At 54.3% G+C, this 12,762-nt stretch overlaps 2 protein-coding genes across 9 annotated transcripts in view; one reads left to right on the plus strand and one right to left on the minus strand.

Annotated features, from left to right (window-relative positions):
• NHSL2 (NHS like 2) overlaps positions 1–12,762 on the plus strand; it is a 91,651-nt gene that overhangs the window by 63,376 nt on the left and 15,513 nt on the right. For 4 of the 7 annotated variants that reach the window (XM_032619512.1, XM_032619508.1, XM_032619509.1 and 1 more), the window contains exons 2-5: positions 6,977–7,132; positions 9,992–10,119; positions 10,426–10,621; positions 12,476–12,607. The exons of 1 other annotated variant lie outside the window; for it this stretch is intronic. In XM_032619512.1, the coding sequence (XP_032475403.1) occupies positions 6,977–7,132; positions 9,992–10,119; positions 10,426–10,621; positions 12,476–12,607 (612 nt within the window). Of the gene's footprint in view, positions 1–5,905; positions 6,038–6,976; positions 7,133–9,991; positions 10,120–10,425; positions 10,622–12,475; positions 12,608–12,762 lie in introns of those variants that run through there. 2 more of the 7 variants (XM_032619511.1, XM_032619513.1) reach the window with 2 other exon arrangements.
• Positions 1,918–6,937, minus strand: RTL5 (retrotransposon Gag like 5). 2 transcript variants are annotated; one of them, XM_032619516.1, is made up of 2 exons: positions 3,182–6,937; positions 1,918–2,494 (listed from the first exon to the last, which is right to left on the minus strand). In XM_032619516.1, exon 1 carries the CDS (start codon positions 6,521–6,523, stop codon positions 4,805–4,807), a length of 1,719 nt encoding a protein of 572 aa, XP_032475407.1. In that variant the 5' UTR covers positions 6,524–6,937; the 3' UTR covers positions 1,918–2,494; positions 3,182–4,804. The 2 variants fall into 2 exon arrangements, with proteins under 2 accessions (XP_032475407.1, XP_032475408.1); XM_032619517.1 differs by lacking the exon at positions 1,918–2,494 and adding an exon at positions 2,836–2,893.

Below are 12,762 nucleotides of genomic sequence, written 5' to 3' on the forward strand. Positions count from 1 at the left end.
TCCTTCCAAGTTAGAGAGATTGCGGGGGTGCTCCTGATTCCATTTTGGAGGGGATCCTCTGGTCCTCCAAGCTTCATGCCATCTGCAGATGCCCTCGGCAAGCTACCTCTAGGTCTCCATCCAGCGGCCCATTTATTCACTCACTTCTTAGTTTACGTACCAAACTGGGGTTGCGATCCTACTGTGTATCCAGCCATGTGCTGGGCCCCAGGGACTAGGTAGATGAGGAAACTGTGTTCTGAGCAGGAATGGGACTCACACAGGGTCCAAAATCCAGTCAGTGGTGGGGCCGGACTGGAATCCAGGGTTTTTTCCCCTATACTCATAGGGCTCCCCACTGCAGGGGTGGGCAAGGCTGACCTTGCTCTTACTTTCCCCCGCCTGCTCTGATGGGCCATCGCACACTCAATCTGGGATCACCTACTCCCTACCTGCAATGGCGTGAGAAACTCCAGGGGGTGCTGGAGACTTTATCTGACCCCCTGAAGCAGAAAGGGGAACCCTAGTGCTCACTGATGCTGCTCACAGCCCCACAGCCCTGTCCCTCCCCAGAAGGGGCAATCAGCCACACACTCATGCATACTCATCGCAGTAAACTCAGCCCTACCACTGGCCTGGCTTGCTCTGCAGGCACTTCCCTGCAGGGCAGAACTGACTGGTTCTGGAGCCTCCAGAGAGAGGGCACCTGATGCATACCTGGTTGCTTTGGCAAAGACCCAGAATCCAGTCAGGTTGAGGCCTGAGCTCGTCAGGGGGCTTTCCTGGGAAAGGGCATGGAGTAACAGAGTCGAGAGAGTACGGGTCTGGGAGTCACAAAGACCCAAGTCCCCCATGCAACCTAATATCTCTGAAATTCAGGTCCCTCAGCTCTAAAAGAAAACACCATTACCTGCCTCACTGAGTGTGGGAATGAAATGTCGTGAAAGTGTCTGGCACACAGTCAGAAACAAGCTGGCTTCCTCCCTCCCTCCCTCCCTCCCTCCCCCATAAAGAGGCAAAGCAAGTGCAACTCTGATGCCTGGCTTCGTTTCTCACCGCACGCCTGTACAGTGGCAGGGCAAGAGGACAGGTGGGCAGGACAGAGCAGACCCGGGAAACAGGAGGGCCACTGGAGGGGAGGCAGAGAGGGGCGAAGCATCCCTGGAGCTGACGAATGGGTAGCTGCGGTGCTGTGATAGAGCCACTTAGCAGCTGTAAACTTTGGGCCAGTGACTTCTCCTCTCTAAGCCAGTTTCCTCATCTGTAAGATGGGGGTGAGATGAAATGAGATAACGGATGTGTAGTGCCTGGAACGGCACTTATACCTGGTAGGGGGTATAAGTCCATAAACGTTCTCACCCACTGTCCCAGGGGAAGAAATTTCAACTCATGGCTGGGAAACTTGAGCAAATCCCAGAATGGGATTCAGTTTCTTCTGCCCCCACAATCTGTGAGGAGCAGTGAAATCTTGCTGGAGGGTGTCTGCGTGGACTGCTCTAGGGATGTATTTAAAAATCTTCACCAGCTTTCTCACTGGTGTCCCATAGCACCATCTAGTGCCAAGAAGTGGAAGGGCCCTCCCCCTTCCCCGATGTGGGCCCCCTCCCTCCCTCCAAAGTCCTGTGTGTGTGGGGGTGTGTGTTTGGGGGCCAGGGGGGCAGCACTGTTATAGGATGGTAGGGTAGGGCTAGACCACTCATACCTTTATGTCTTTATATTAGTGGAGAACTAATGCTGTTTTTCAAGATACCTAGTCCCTCCACTTCCCTCCTGACAACTTCTGCCATCCACAAACTCTGTAGGCTAGGGCCCTTAGTTTCCTCATCGAAGGACGTCAAGGCTTCAGGCTAGGGTTGATCCAGGCGAAGTGCCTGGTAAGTACCTAATGCCTCCTAGGTGGGCTTCTGTGCTTGCTCAGTAACCCAGAGAGACACAGTCTTTACACACCCTCTATCTTTTTTATTGAGGAGAAAGCTTTAGCATACAGAATGATTTCTCATCTTCACAACACAGTAATGCAACAATATACAATAACACATTGGTTTCAAACGATTTCTTCCCGGGTCTCTGGGAATCCGTGGGCAGCCTTCATACCCCTGCATGCATCCCCCCATCCCCACCCACCCCTCTTTCAACCCAAGAAAGCACCCAAAGCCCATAGTTCCTCTTACAGCCCTTGTGGCTGTTACATCACAATATTGAAGACCTGGGAAAAGGGGGGAAGAGGGTCAAAGGGAGCCCAAGCCCCCTTGCCACCAGAGGGCCAGAAACCAGCTCACTGCTCATCTGCCCTTTCCCCGGCTGAAGCTACATGAGCTCAGGATGAGAAGCACCATGGGAACAGGCAGGGCCTGTGCTGAGGGGTCCCTGGAGATGGGCGTGCAAGGCACCTGTCCTTTGCACTTCTCTGGCAGGCACGTGGGCAGCAGGGCCAGTGTGTCGACCATCAGCAAACAGGGTCTACAGCTTTGAAGAACAGCGGTTCCCCTTCTGGAACTCTCTCCTGAGGAAATAGCTGAAAAACAGACAAACTTTTCTTTACAGGGTTATTTACTCCTGCACTGGTGGGGATGGGGGAAACCAGGCGATTGACATGTCCAACACATTAGGAGAATGCTTAAATAAATGATTCAGTCTGTGTGACTGCATAGGTGGCAGCCATTTTAAATCCTGCTGATCGAGAGCTCGCAGGATGATCTTGGCTTTGAAAAGACGCAGTGAGGGGGCTTCCCTGGTGGCGCAGTGGTTGAGGGTCCACCTCCCGATGCGGGGGACGTGGGTTCGTGTCCCGGTCCGCGAGGATCCCACGTGCCGTGGAGCGGCTGGGTCCGTGAGCCATGGCTGCTGAGCCTGCGCGTCCGGAGCCTGTGCTCCGCAGCGGGAGGGGCCACAACAGTGAGAGGCCCGCGTACCGCTAAAAAAAAAAAAAAAAAAAAAAAAAAAAAAAGACGCAGTGAGAACACACTAGAAAGAAAATGTTAACAACAGTGCTTGCGTCTGTGTGGTGGGATTCTGAATGTTTGGGGCTTTGGGGTTCTTATCGTTTTCTCTATTTGCCAATTTTTCTATAATGATTATGTATTACTTTTCTCTTTGGAGGAGGGGGGTAGTAGCCTTTTAAAAAGATAGCAACAGGTTATAGGAACTTGGCTCCACCGATCCCCAGGCTGAGAAATGTGTGAGCAACAAAAGGGCTTCTTACCTCCCACTGATGAACCTCACCAGAAACCAGCCGGAGGACTGGGTTTCTCCATGACTCCTCTTCCTCCAGCTCCTTCCTCTTGCCTCTGGGCTCAAAATCCTAAGGCTGGGCTGAGGTTACCTATCAGACTCCGGTGAGGAACAGAGGCTTAATTTACTATGGTTTCCTCCCTTTGGCCGCAGACACTTCGGCTGCACTTGCCCAGCTGCCAGGCCCCGTGCAGGAAGCCCAGTGTGGAGGGCAGTTCAGGCCAGCAGTGGATCTGACTGGCATTCTGTGGCCAGAGTGACATACTGTGTATTTTTCACTGCAGAAGCAGTGTTTTCTGGACCCAAGGCAAGCAGCAGGTCTCTATGAGGGCCCCTAGGTTAGGACCCAGAAGCCCCAGGAGTTACTAGGAGGCAGTCAACCGCTTAGGCCTCACCGCTTACTCGATGCCCAGCGCCAGGCCATGGCTTGCCCCGAATGTGAGAGACACAAGGTCATCCCGACTGCAAGGCTGCAGTGGGTGAAGTCTCTGCAGAGAGGACCTTCCTCTCTACTCTCAGAAATAAGGAGTCCTTTAAGTTGGAGTTGAAGAGCAGGCCTTGGGCCTCTCTCTCTGGCAGTCTGGGAAGGGAAGGCCAATTAGGCCACCTCTGGAACCCCAAGGATGGCAAATCTTCTGCCAAGACCTTTGGCTGGAGACTGCAGTCCAAGGCCTGGCCGGGGGAGGAGACCACCGTCCCTAAGGAAAGAGTCACTCCTTACAAGGTCAAACTGAGTTGTTGCTGCTGCTTTCTCCTCCTCCGGCTCCCCCACCCAACTGCCTACCCTCTAGGCAACATCAAGGAAAAGGGTAGGGCATGGAACATTGGGCTCTGTCCACTGGGGATGCCCAGGAGGGTAATGTAGTAAGAGGAGAGGGTCCCAGATCTGGAGAGCCCTGAGGCCCTGAGCCTGTAGTCTGTGGGAAGGTGGAACCAGCTTGCTCAGTCAGTCAAGGTCAGGTCTCAGCTGGGTGGTCCACTGGACACGTGGTTTTGCATACTCTCACTGGGCTAGATGGAGGGGGTTCTTCAGGGCCCTCCTGCTGGAGGGGTGACCTGAAGCAAGTGTAGGCTTCCAGGACCGTTTCTTGATAGCATTTGCTCTCCACTGATTATACCTAGTAAGTGGCCGCAGTGGCTTTAAGAGTTCAGTGGAGCCTGTCCTTTCACTCACTGGGGCAGAGCAGTGAGGCATTGGGTGAAGTCCTGGTTAGCTAGTCAGAGGATTAAACCATAGAACACAGCGTGAATAAACGCAGGAGAGGTGAGGGCTGGGAACAACTAGAGGGGAAATACAAGAGGGTGACCAGTTCATTTACAGGAACAGGCCCAGACACCTGCTCTCTAGCTCGCGGCAGGACGGAGCAGAGTGCACACCAAGAGGGCCGCTACTGCTGAGCCCTCCTTTCCCTGGTGTCACTCCCCGGTCACAGTCGCAGGAAGGTCTGGAGTTCTCCAGGTCTTCTTCGGGTTCTGCAGGTTTGGAACTCCCTTAAGTACTGGTCGGTCAACGGGGCAGGTGTGGCAGCGAAAGCAGGGGCAGGGGACGCAGTGGAAGGGTGTGTTCCGGGGTGGGGGCAGCTCGCCCCGGCTCTCACACGCGAATGCGGCCCCGCGCAGCCCGGTGGCCCCCCTGCCTCGGAGTGAGGCGGAATAGCACCGGGGGACGGCGTCGTATTTGGCGTTGCCCCAGGCGACCTGCCCGGCGAATCAGTGGCGGCGAACTGTAGAATGGTGAATTGGTACCTGGAAGGCCCTCCAGAAGTGGGACTCGATTCTGGTTCCTCCGTCTGCTGGGCTGTATGATGGGAGGTGACACATCTAGGAAATTTTCATGATAGTAGCCAGAAGTCTGGGATGAAGCATTGGCGTAGGTGGGCTCTATCTCCATCAGCTCATCCAGGTCATCATCTTGGGTCTCATCCTCTGTCTCTTGCTCCTGTTCTGGCTCCTGCTCGAGCTCCTGCTCCGGTTCCTGGCGGCCACCCTCATGTTCATCGTCTTTCTCATCCTTATTCTGATCTTCCTCCTCCTTCTTCCTCTTCTTCCTCATCCCCTCCTCCTCTTCCTCCTCTGCTTCCTCCTCCTCTTCTTCCTCCTCCTCTTCTTCTTCCTCCTCCTCGTCCTCCTCCCCTTTTTGTTTCAGCTCCTTCTTCCTCATCTCTTCCTCCCTCTTCCCCCTCTCCTCCCCCCTGGTCTCTTGCTGAATAGCTCTCACGTGCCTCCCCTGGTCCTTGTCCTGGAGCCTGCGCCTGCATGCCTCTTCATCTTCATCCCCACTGTGGCACTCTTCTCCCTCTTCACCTTCAAGATTACGGTCTGCTGCAAAAGGGAAGAAAATATTGCGAACCCCAGGGAGTGGGATTGGCTTGGGGACACGCACTTTTCTTTCTATCTCCACGCACTCGAGAATCAGCTCGTCCAGGTCGGCCATTTCAGTTGACCATAAGAGCTCCTTGCGGAAGAATTCTGACAGGCCTTTGAGGAATTGGTTTTGAAGGCGGCAGTCATCCCAAGACAAGAATTGAGCCAGGAACTGAAAAGCATCTGCATAGCTGCCCAGGGTACAGTCTCCCTGCTTGAGCTTGCGGATGGCTTTTTTTGCCAAACTTGGGGGGATGGGGCCACAGAATTCCTTACGGATTTCATCCAGGAAGCGCGGGAAGTTGGCATGCAGGGGGCTTCCTTCCTGGGTGACTGAGACGGCCCAGTCCTTGGCTTCACCAGCGAAAAAGGAGATCAGAAAGGACACCCGCTCAGCGCCCCCGGGGAAATGATCCTCATGGTCGGCTATGAAAGTCTCTAGCTGCATCAGGAATTCAGCCAGGTAGACTGGGTCGCCCGAGAAGGGTTCTATCTCGGGCCGCTCCAGCGGCGGCAGAGGAGGCTGCGGGGGCAGCTCCTTGGCCGAGGGTGGGGGCAGCGCCGGCGGGGGCGGGCTGGGCAGCGGGGGTGGGCCGGCGGGCCCGCCGGAGGTGCCGCAATCCTGGATCACGCTAATCAACAGTTCGTCTGGGGCGTACTCGGGCTCGGCGCGCGGGGGAGGCCAGCACAGGAAGGGCAGTTCTCCCTCAGGAACGGCGTCAATCTCACTGAGCGGGAACTCAAAGTTCTCCTCGGAAAGGACGGGCACCACGGGCACCGGCCAACGCATGTAGCTCGAGACATTGCCCCGCAAGGAATTGACCTCGGCCAGGGCTCTGCCGAGCTGAAGGCCCAGATTGGCATTCTCCCCGCGAAGGGCATTTAATTCTTCTCGCAGGGCCACGTTCGCCATGCGGAGGCTATTGAGATTCCCGGCCGCTTCGGACATCAGGACTAGTCTGGGGGCCTGGGGCTGCGGGCGGGGGTGGGATGGGGAGCCGGGGGCCGCGGCGGGGCGCGCGGGAGGCCGAGCCACACCCACCAGGGCAAGGGCCCGGCGGCTCGGCCCAGGGCGCGTTACCTCGTCCCGGGGAGCGCAAAGGGCGGGCGGCGGCGGGAGCCAGGAGGCGCCGGGCGGAGGAGGCGGGCGGCGAGGCAGCGAGGCGAAGATCGGGCGGGCGGAGGCTGGTGGCGAGGGAGAGTACGGACTGCAGCACGATCTGTCGAGGAAAAATCTTGCGGCTGGCGCGTCCCCGCCTTTTAAGCGTGGCCCGCGCCACCCCCCCAACCCCCGGCCGGGGCGGGTCTTGGGGAACCGCGGGCGCCCACTGGCCGCCGCGCGCCGCCCCCGGCCCCCCCCCCCTCGCCGGCGGCGCCTCTCACTGCCTCTCTCCTTCCCTAGCTGCAGCTAACTCGGGTCGGGAAAATGCGACAGCGACTGCCCACTCGAGGTCGTCATGGCGACAGCCAGTGAACGTGTTCCTCTCCTCGGGCAGGCCCCCGAGTGTAGAGGAGCTGCTTCGCGAGGCGCAGCTCAATCTCCAGAGCCTGTTGCAAGGTACTGAGAGGGAGGGGGGCTGCGGCCGGAGCCCACGGGACAGATGCATAGCGTCCGGAGGGAGGCGACGAAGAAAGAGGACAGGGACTCGCGAGATAAAGAGAGAGAATAGTAGAAAGCCTATTGAGAAACAAAACACACACTTTCCATCTCTCACCTTCCAGACTACTGACTCCGAAAGCCCTAATTCTACGGCTGTTTACACCCTCTGGTCCCCCTCCCTCATTTTTTTCAGTTCAGTAGTCTCTGGGGGAAAAGGGACAGAGGCCGAGGCAGGGCCATGGGTCAAGTCATTTACAAAGAGCGCTGGATGAGAGACTACCGCAATATGGGCCCGCATACCCTCAGGCCTTCTCTTGCAACATCGCCCAAGTCTTTGGAATCCCGGCGCCCAAAGACAAAAGAGGCACCTGCAGGGTCTCCCACTCTGGGCTTCACTCACTCTGCTCTTGCAATAACCTTGTCCACATATCTCCTGGGTCGCTCCTGCCTCACCAAAGTAAGCCCAATACACAGCACTCAGAGCTCACCTCATCCCCAATTCCCAACCCCATGTCTCTGAAGTATACTGATGAGCACCTTGTACACAAAGCTGGGTCCACACAACCCAGAGAAACAGCCCAGCCATAATGCCTGAGCAGTCAGATTGCCTGCACCAGGCAGAATGAGAAAACCGAGACTTTGAAATCAGACAGAGTCAGAATCTAATTTGAATCCCACACCTAACTAGCTGTGTGACATTATGCAGGTTACCCAACCTCTCTGAGCTTCAGATTAGTCAGTCGTCTTTAAAATGGGGATTCCACTTCCCCACATGGCATGATTTTGTGAGAATTAAAAATAGGGTGTCCATAAACTGATTAGCAAGAGTATCTTGCAGCTGGAGAGACCCAGAGAAGATGCAACATCTACTCCCAGTCTGTGTCCTTTGGAACATAGGCTGATTTAGACACAATATTAAAATTAATGTAAAAGAAAAAAACAGTTGTGGTCCCCGATAGGACCTTACAATGTGAAGAACATACACATTGACCAGAGGGATTTATCCAGTGTAAGTGGCAATAGGATTAAAACTCAGTGCTATGAGAGAGACTATTGGGGTGCTACAAATATCTGGATGGCAGTTACAAGGGGCATGAATATGTCAGAATTCACTGAGCTGCACACTTAAGATTTGTGCACTTTAGGTAAGTTAGATCTCGAGAAAATAATATAAATAAAACCCCAGTGCTAGTCACAAGCTCCTCACACCCTCCAGGCACTCACTCTCCCATTCGGGCCTCTTTTCCAAGCCTAAAAGCTCTTACTCCCTCTTCCCCACTCCAATCCTTACACTTTCTTCCAAGTTCTATTCTTGCCACATCGAAAAAGACCTTTAACACTAGTTCTGCACTTTGCATCATTCCCTCCCTAAGCACTCACACGAGGCCCTTTGTACCATCCAGCTCAAGAGGACTTGTATAGTTCCGAACTGATTTTTCTTTCATTTGTTCATTCATTTACTCATTCATCTACTAGTCCCAGGTATATATTTTGTCCACCTAACCAGACTGGGCTTCTGAATGTAAAGGATCACATCTCTTACTACTCTCCGGTTTCCAGAAGCACCTGGCACAGGGCTGGATCCCCAAGAGGACATTTGCTGAGTGAACATTAAAAGTGAAAAGAGGTCTTATTAGCTGTCATTTATCCATACCAACAAAGGGTAACTTTTACGGAGAACAGAAAACTGCAGAGGGGCCACCCAACTGAACAACGGCCATGACCCCACCTCCCTGCCAGGGCAGTGGCAAGCTTAGAGAAGCAAGATTCTAAGGGACACCATGAGCCTTGTGTTCAGATAAGAGAGGAGCTGCTATGCAGAAAGAAAGAGTCAGTGTGCTCTGTGTTGCCACCATGGGCAGAAATGAGGACATGTGGGTGGAAACCTAGGGGGAGGCCAATTTACCTCAAGATAAGGAAGAACTTTCCTGACACGCCTGAAAGCCCCAACTGTCCTTGGATGGAATGAGCCACCTTGGGAGGAAGGCTTCTCCCCTCCTCTGCAGGCAGGTGTGTGTGGAGGCTGAAGAAACACCTGGAAGGGATGCTGAGGAAGCCGGAGCCCAGAATGGGATGTTGGACCAGAGAACCCTCGAGGCCCCTCCTGACCCCAAGTTTCTATGATTCTTCAAATCTCTGTTCAAATGTGCAGAGTCCTGACTGTTCTTTAGTCTCACTTCCTTCACTCGTTGAATTCATCACTTAAATGAAACCCATTCAAATCTTCTGCATCCTTCTTATTCCCCAACGATGCCCCCGAACTACTCCTTCCTCCTCCGCCACTACCTCCACCTTCCCTCTCCTTCCTGGACCTGATATGCCCCCCACAGTGGGACTAAGGTGCAGGGAACCGAGCCCTCAGAGGCTCAGGTAAGAGTTCTCAGCATCCAAGGGAGCATTCCATGTTGGACTTCCCAACGCAAATTTCTTTGTGCTTCACACAGGTCATGTCCCTGGTAGGGTTGCAGAAAACCTGAAGAGATGCAGGACTTCAAAGAGAGAATCTTGCAGCAGAGAGTAGCAAAAGGCGTCTGCATCCTGAGCCTCTTTCCTGAGTTGAGCACTTAAGGTGGGGGCCATGGAGACAAAGGCTTGGTCCCCGAACCTGCACAACTCAAATCCATTGACTCTCTTTTCTCCTCATAGGAAGTAGGCATTTTTCCATTCCCAAATGGCTCAGACGCCGGGAACTATCCTAAAGAAACAATGAGAGTCAGACCTGGCAGCTAGAGCAGGAGCCCCAAGCTCATGGTCCTTCCCTGGCCCACCGCTTGGCCGTGGCTCCCTAGAGTGTGTATCCACTGTGCTGTTTTTCAGAAGAATATGAGGAACAGTACTCGGAGGCCAGACTTCTGGGGCAGACCTTCCGCTCTGCTGATGAGGCCCCTGAGCCCACTCCCAGCCCAAGGCCCCAGTCTGCCAGGCGTCTGGAGTTTGTACTGATGGTGAGTTGCCTCCTCCCCCACCTGAGAGAGCCAGCATGCAGAGCTCGCTCCGCACCCATTGACGGGGAACCTGGAACTGCTTACATTACCCACTGGAAGCTGCTGCTCATCTCTGCTCGCCAGCAGAGCCATCCTGAGGCCCTGCCGAGATGGGACCTGCACGGCAGGCGTCCGGCCTGGCAGCCTGTCCACACTTTCCTGCCTCCCAGATGAAGCCTCCAACCACCCTGCCTAGACAGCCATTCTGTGGGCACGGCTCGTCTCCAGTCGGGAGCACACCTTTCCCATCACCTTCTTTCCCAACAGCCCACAAAATGGCAGCTGAGCGAGGATGAGACTACCATGCAGGGTGTGAGGGCCCCTGAGGCCTCCCTGAGCCTGCCTACCACAGCCGACAAGCAAGCTGTCTGGAATAGTCCCTTCCCTCTGCCCGTCCTAGAGGAGAAGCGATGGCTTCAGCCTTGTCCCACGCACTCTGACATCGTGCCCATCAATGTCTCCGGTAGAGTTGTTTAGCATCGCCTCTGTTCGCTTCCCTCCATGCCAACTACAGATCATCCTCTCCAAATGCACTGGGTGCTGGGGGAGGGAGCGAGACTTTCTTTGCTACTGGCTCACCCTGCACTGTCAAGGTCATGGCTCTCGCCCGGGAACGGAGGCATGCACTTTCTTCACTCTCTACTGGCCCTGCCACACTAACTGAGACCATTTGATGGCAAAGGAAACTCTCTTAACAGAAAACTCTAAAATCTTATGAATTCATGTGCTCTTTGGAGCATCTGTGGAAACTTAGAGTGTATGAGTTATGTTTGGTTTGGGGAAAGAAGACTTCTTGTGCCAGAAGCCGGGTTTGGAGCACACAGATAGGAGTTGCAGGGGAAGTGTGGGGTTCAGAGTGCTGGTGGTAAACGGGAGGATCAGTACATGTGCTGCCGAAGCGAGCACTAAACGGGAGGATCAGACCCAGAGTACAGACCAAGGGCCTTGTGGCACTTTGAGTCATCACTCAGTCTCCTAGTGAGGTGGGCCTCTTGCACTTGTGTGAGACCAAAGAGGGATCCAGTACTACCTTGAGATGGGGAAAATAATGTACGCAGCTCAGCTGGTTGTGTCTCTGGGGACATGTGGCACCCTGTACCATGCCCATTATTAATTCACTCTCCACACTTCACCGGCTGTAAGTGGAAGAGGAAGAGGGTCAGTCATTTCAGAAGGAGATAGGGCCAACGGCCTGATGAAATCAAGACCTCCTAACCCAAGGGGACCAGAGGCACCCTGTGAGCCAGTGCCAGCCCATGGTGTGCTGGAAGAAGTTGATGAAGATGTTGAGGACAGCTCTGGCCACAGGCGGTGACGCTCCCTGGATATAGGGTAATCCAGCGCCACTGGTGTCATCTCAGGAAATTAGAGACAGGAAATAGAGCCCAGAGCCTAGGGAGATGTACTAAGGGGTGTGAGGGCTGAGAGGAGAAACTCACAAAGTGATGGTGGGTGCTTTGTTTTTGAACTTCTACCTTACTCTCAACGAGGCTGGCCCTGTGTTTTGCCCACAGAGCCACTTTCTGTGGAGGGGGGTACCTATGTGGCCATGGGGCTGAGAGGGGAGGGTTTGGTTAGGCAGCCGCTGAATGAGAGACAGTGCAGGGGAGCAGCAAACCTCACCCCACTGCCTCCGCCCTGCCCCTGCCCTAGCAATTCCACAGGAGCAAAGACTGAGCGGGTGCTTTGAGAAAAATAGATCTCAATCACCACGCAGGGGCGAACTTTGATCAAATGTGATCAGGTGCCTGGAGGGCAGACTATCAGACTGCTTCCTGGATAGTGGGGAGGGATGGCGCAGCTTCTTGGAGACACTGTCTTCATCGGCCTGAATAAAGGCTTTGATCTGAGAAGAGATTGCAATCAAGCAATATCTAGTCTCAACATGTCTCTCCACTCCAGTGGTTCTCACCCCGGGCTGTACATCTGAACAATCAATCACCTGGGGAGTTTGAGAAAATGCTTCTATTTGGGCCCTATTCCCAGAGTATTAAGTGTTCTGAGATGGGGTCTAGTTATTAGAGTTTGAAAAGCTGCCCAGTTTATTTTGATATGTAGCCAGGGTTGAAAACCATGGCTCTCGGCCACCTAAGATTCACAGGTGACATCGGGTGGACCTCTGAAAGCTAGCATGCGTGCTTTGGAGCTGTGGGTGCCCAGGGCCAAGTTGGGAGGGATGGGGAAGAAGGGTCGCCTGCCTGGATGCTATTCATGCTCATCGCTACTGCCATCATCCCTTCTCTCAACCTCAGGCCAGTTTCTGCCATACTGTAAACAGAAACCAGGATGCACCCAAGTGTCTTTATTTTGGCTACAGGGCAGCAGTTTGATAAACATGCAAGTTTGCGACACTCGTTGTTTAACACAGAGACAGCCGTGAACCCCAAGTCCACCCTGAGGCGGAGGCGGACCATTATTGGATTCTCTAACTATTCCCAGCGAGACCAAGGTGACCCCACCATAGCTGATCCCCCAAACCCTTCCCCTTGCTCACTCTCACCATTTCTGCAACCCAAGTGGTATTGCTGTGACAGGGAACAGGAATGATTGGGGGGGAGGAGGGACTTTGGATGTCCTGAAAAAGCTAATATAGTAATTAAGGAT

Source organism: Phocoena sinus, chromosome X (assembly GCF_008692025.1).
Source record: "Phocoena sinus isolate mPhoSin1 chromosome X, mPhoSin1.pri, whole genome shotgun sequence".
NCBI lineage: Eukaryota > Metazoa > Chordata > Mammalia > Artiodactyla > Phocoenidae > Phocoena > Phocoena sinus.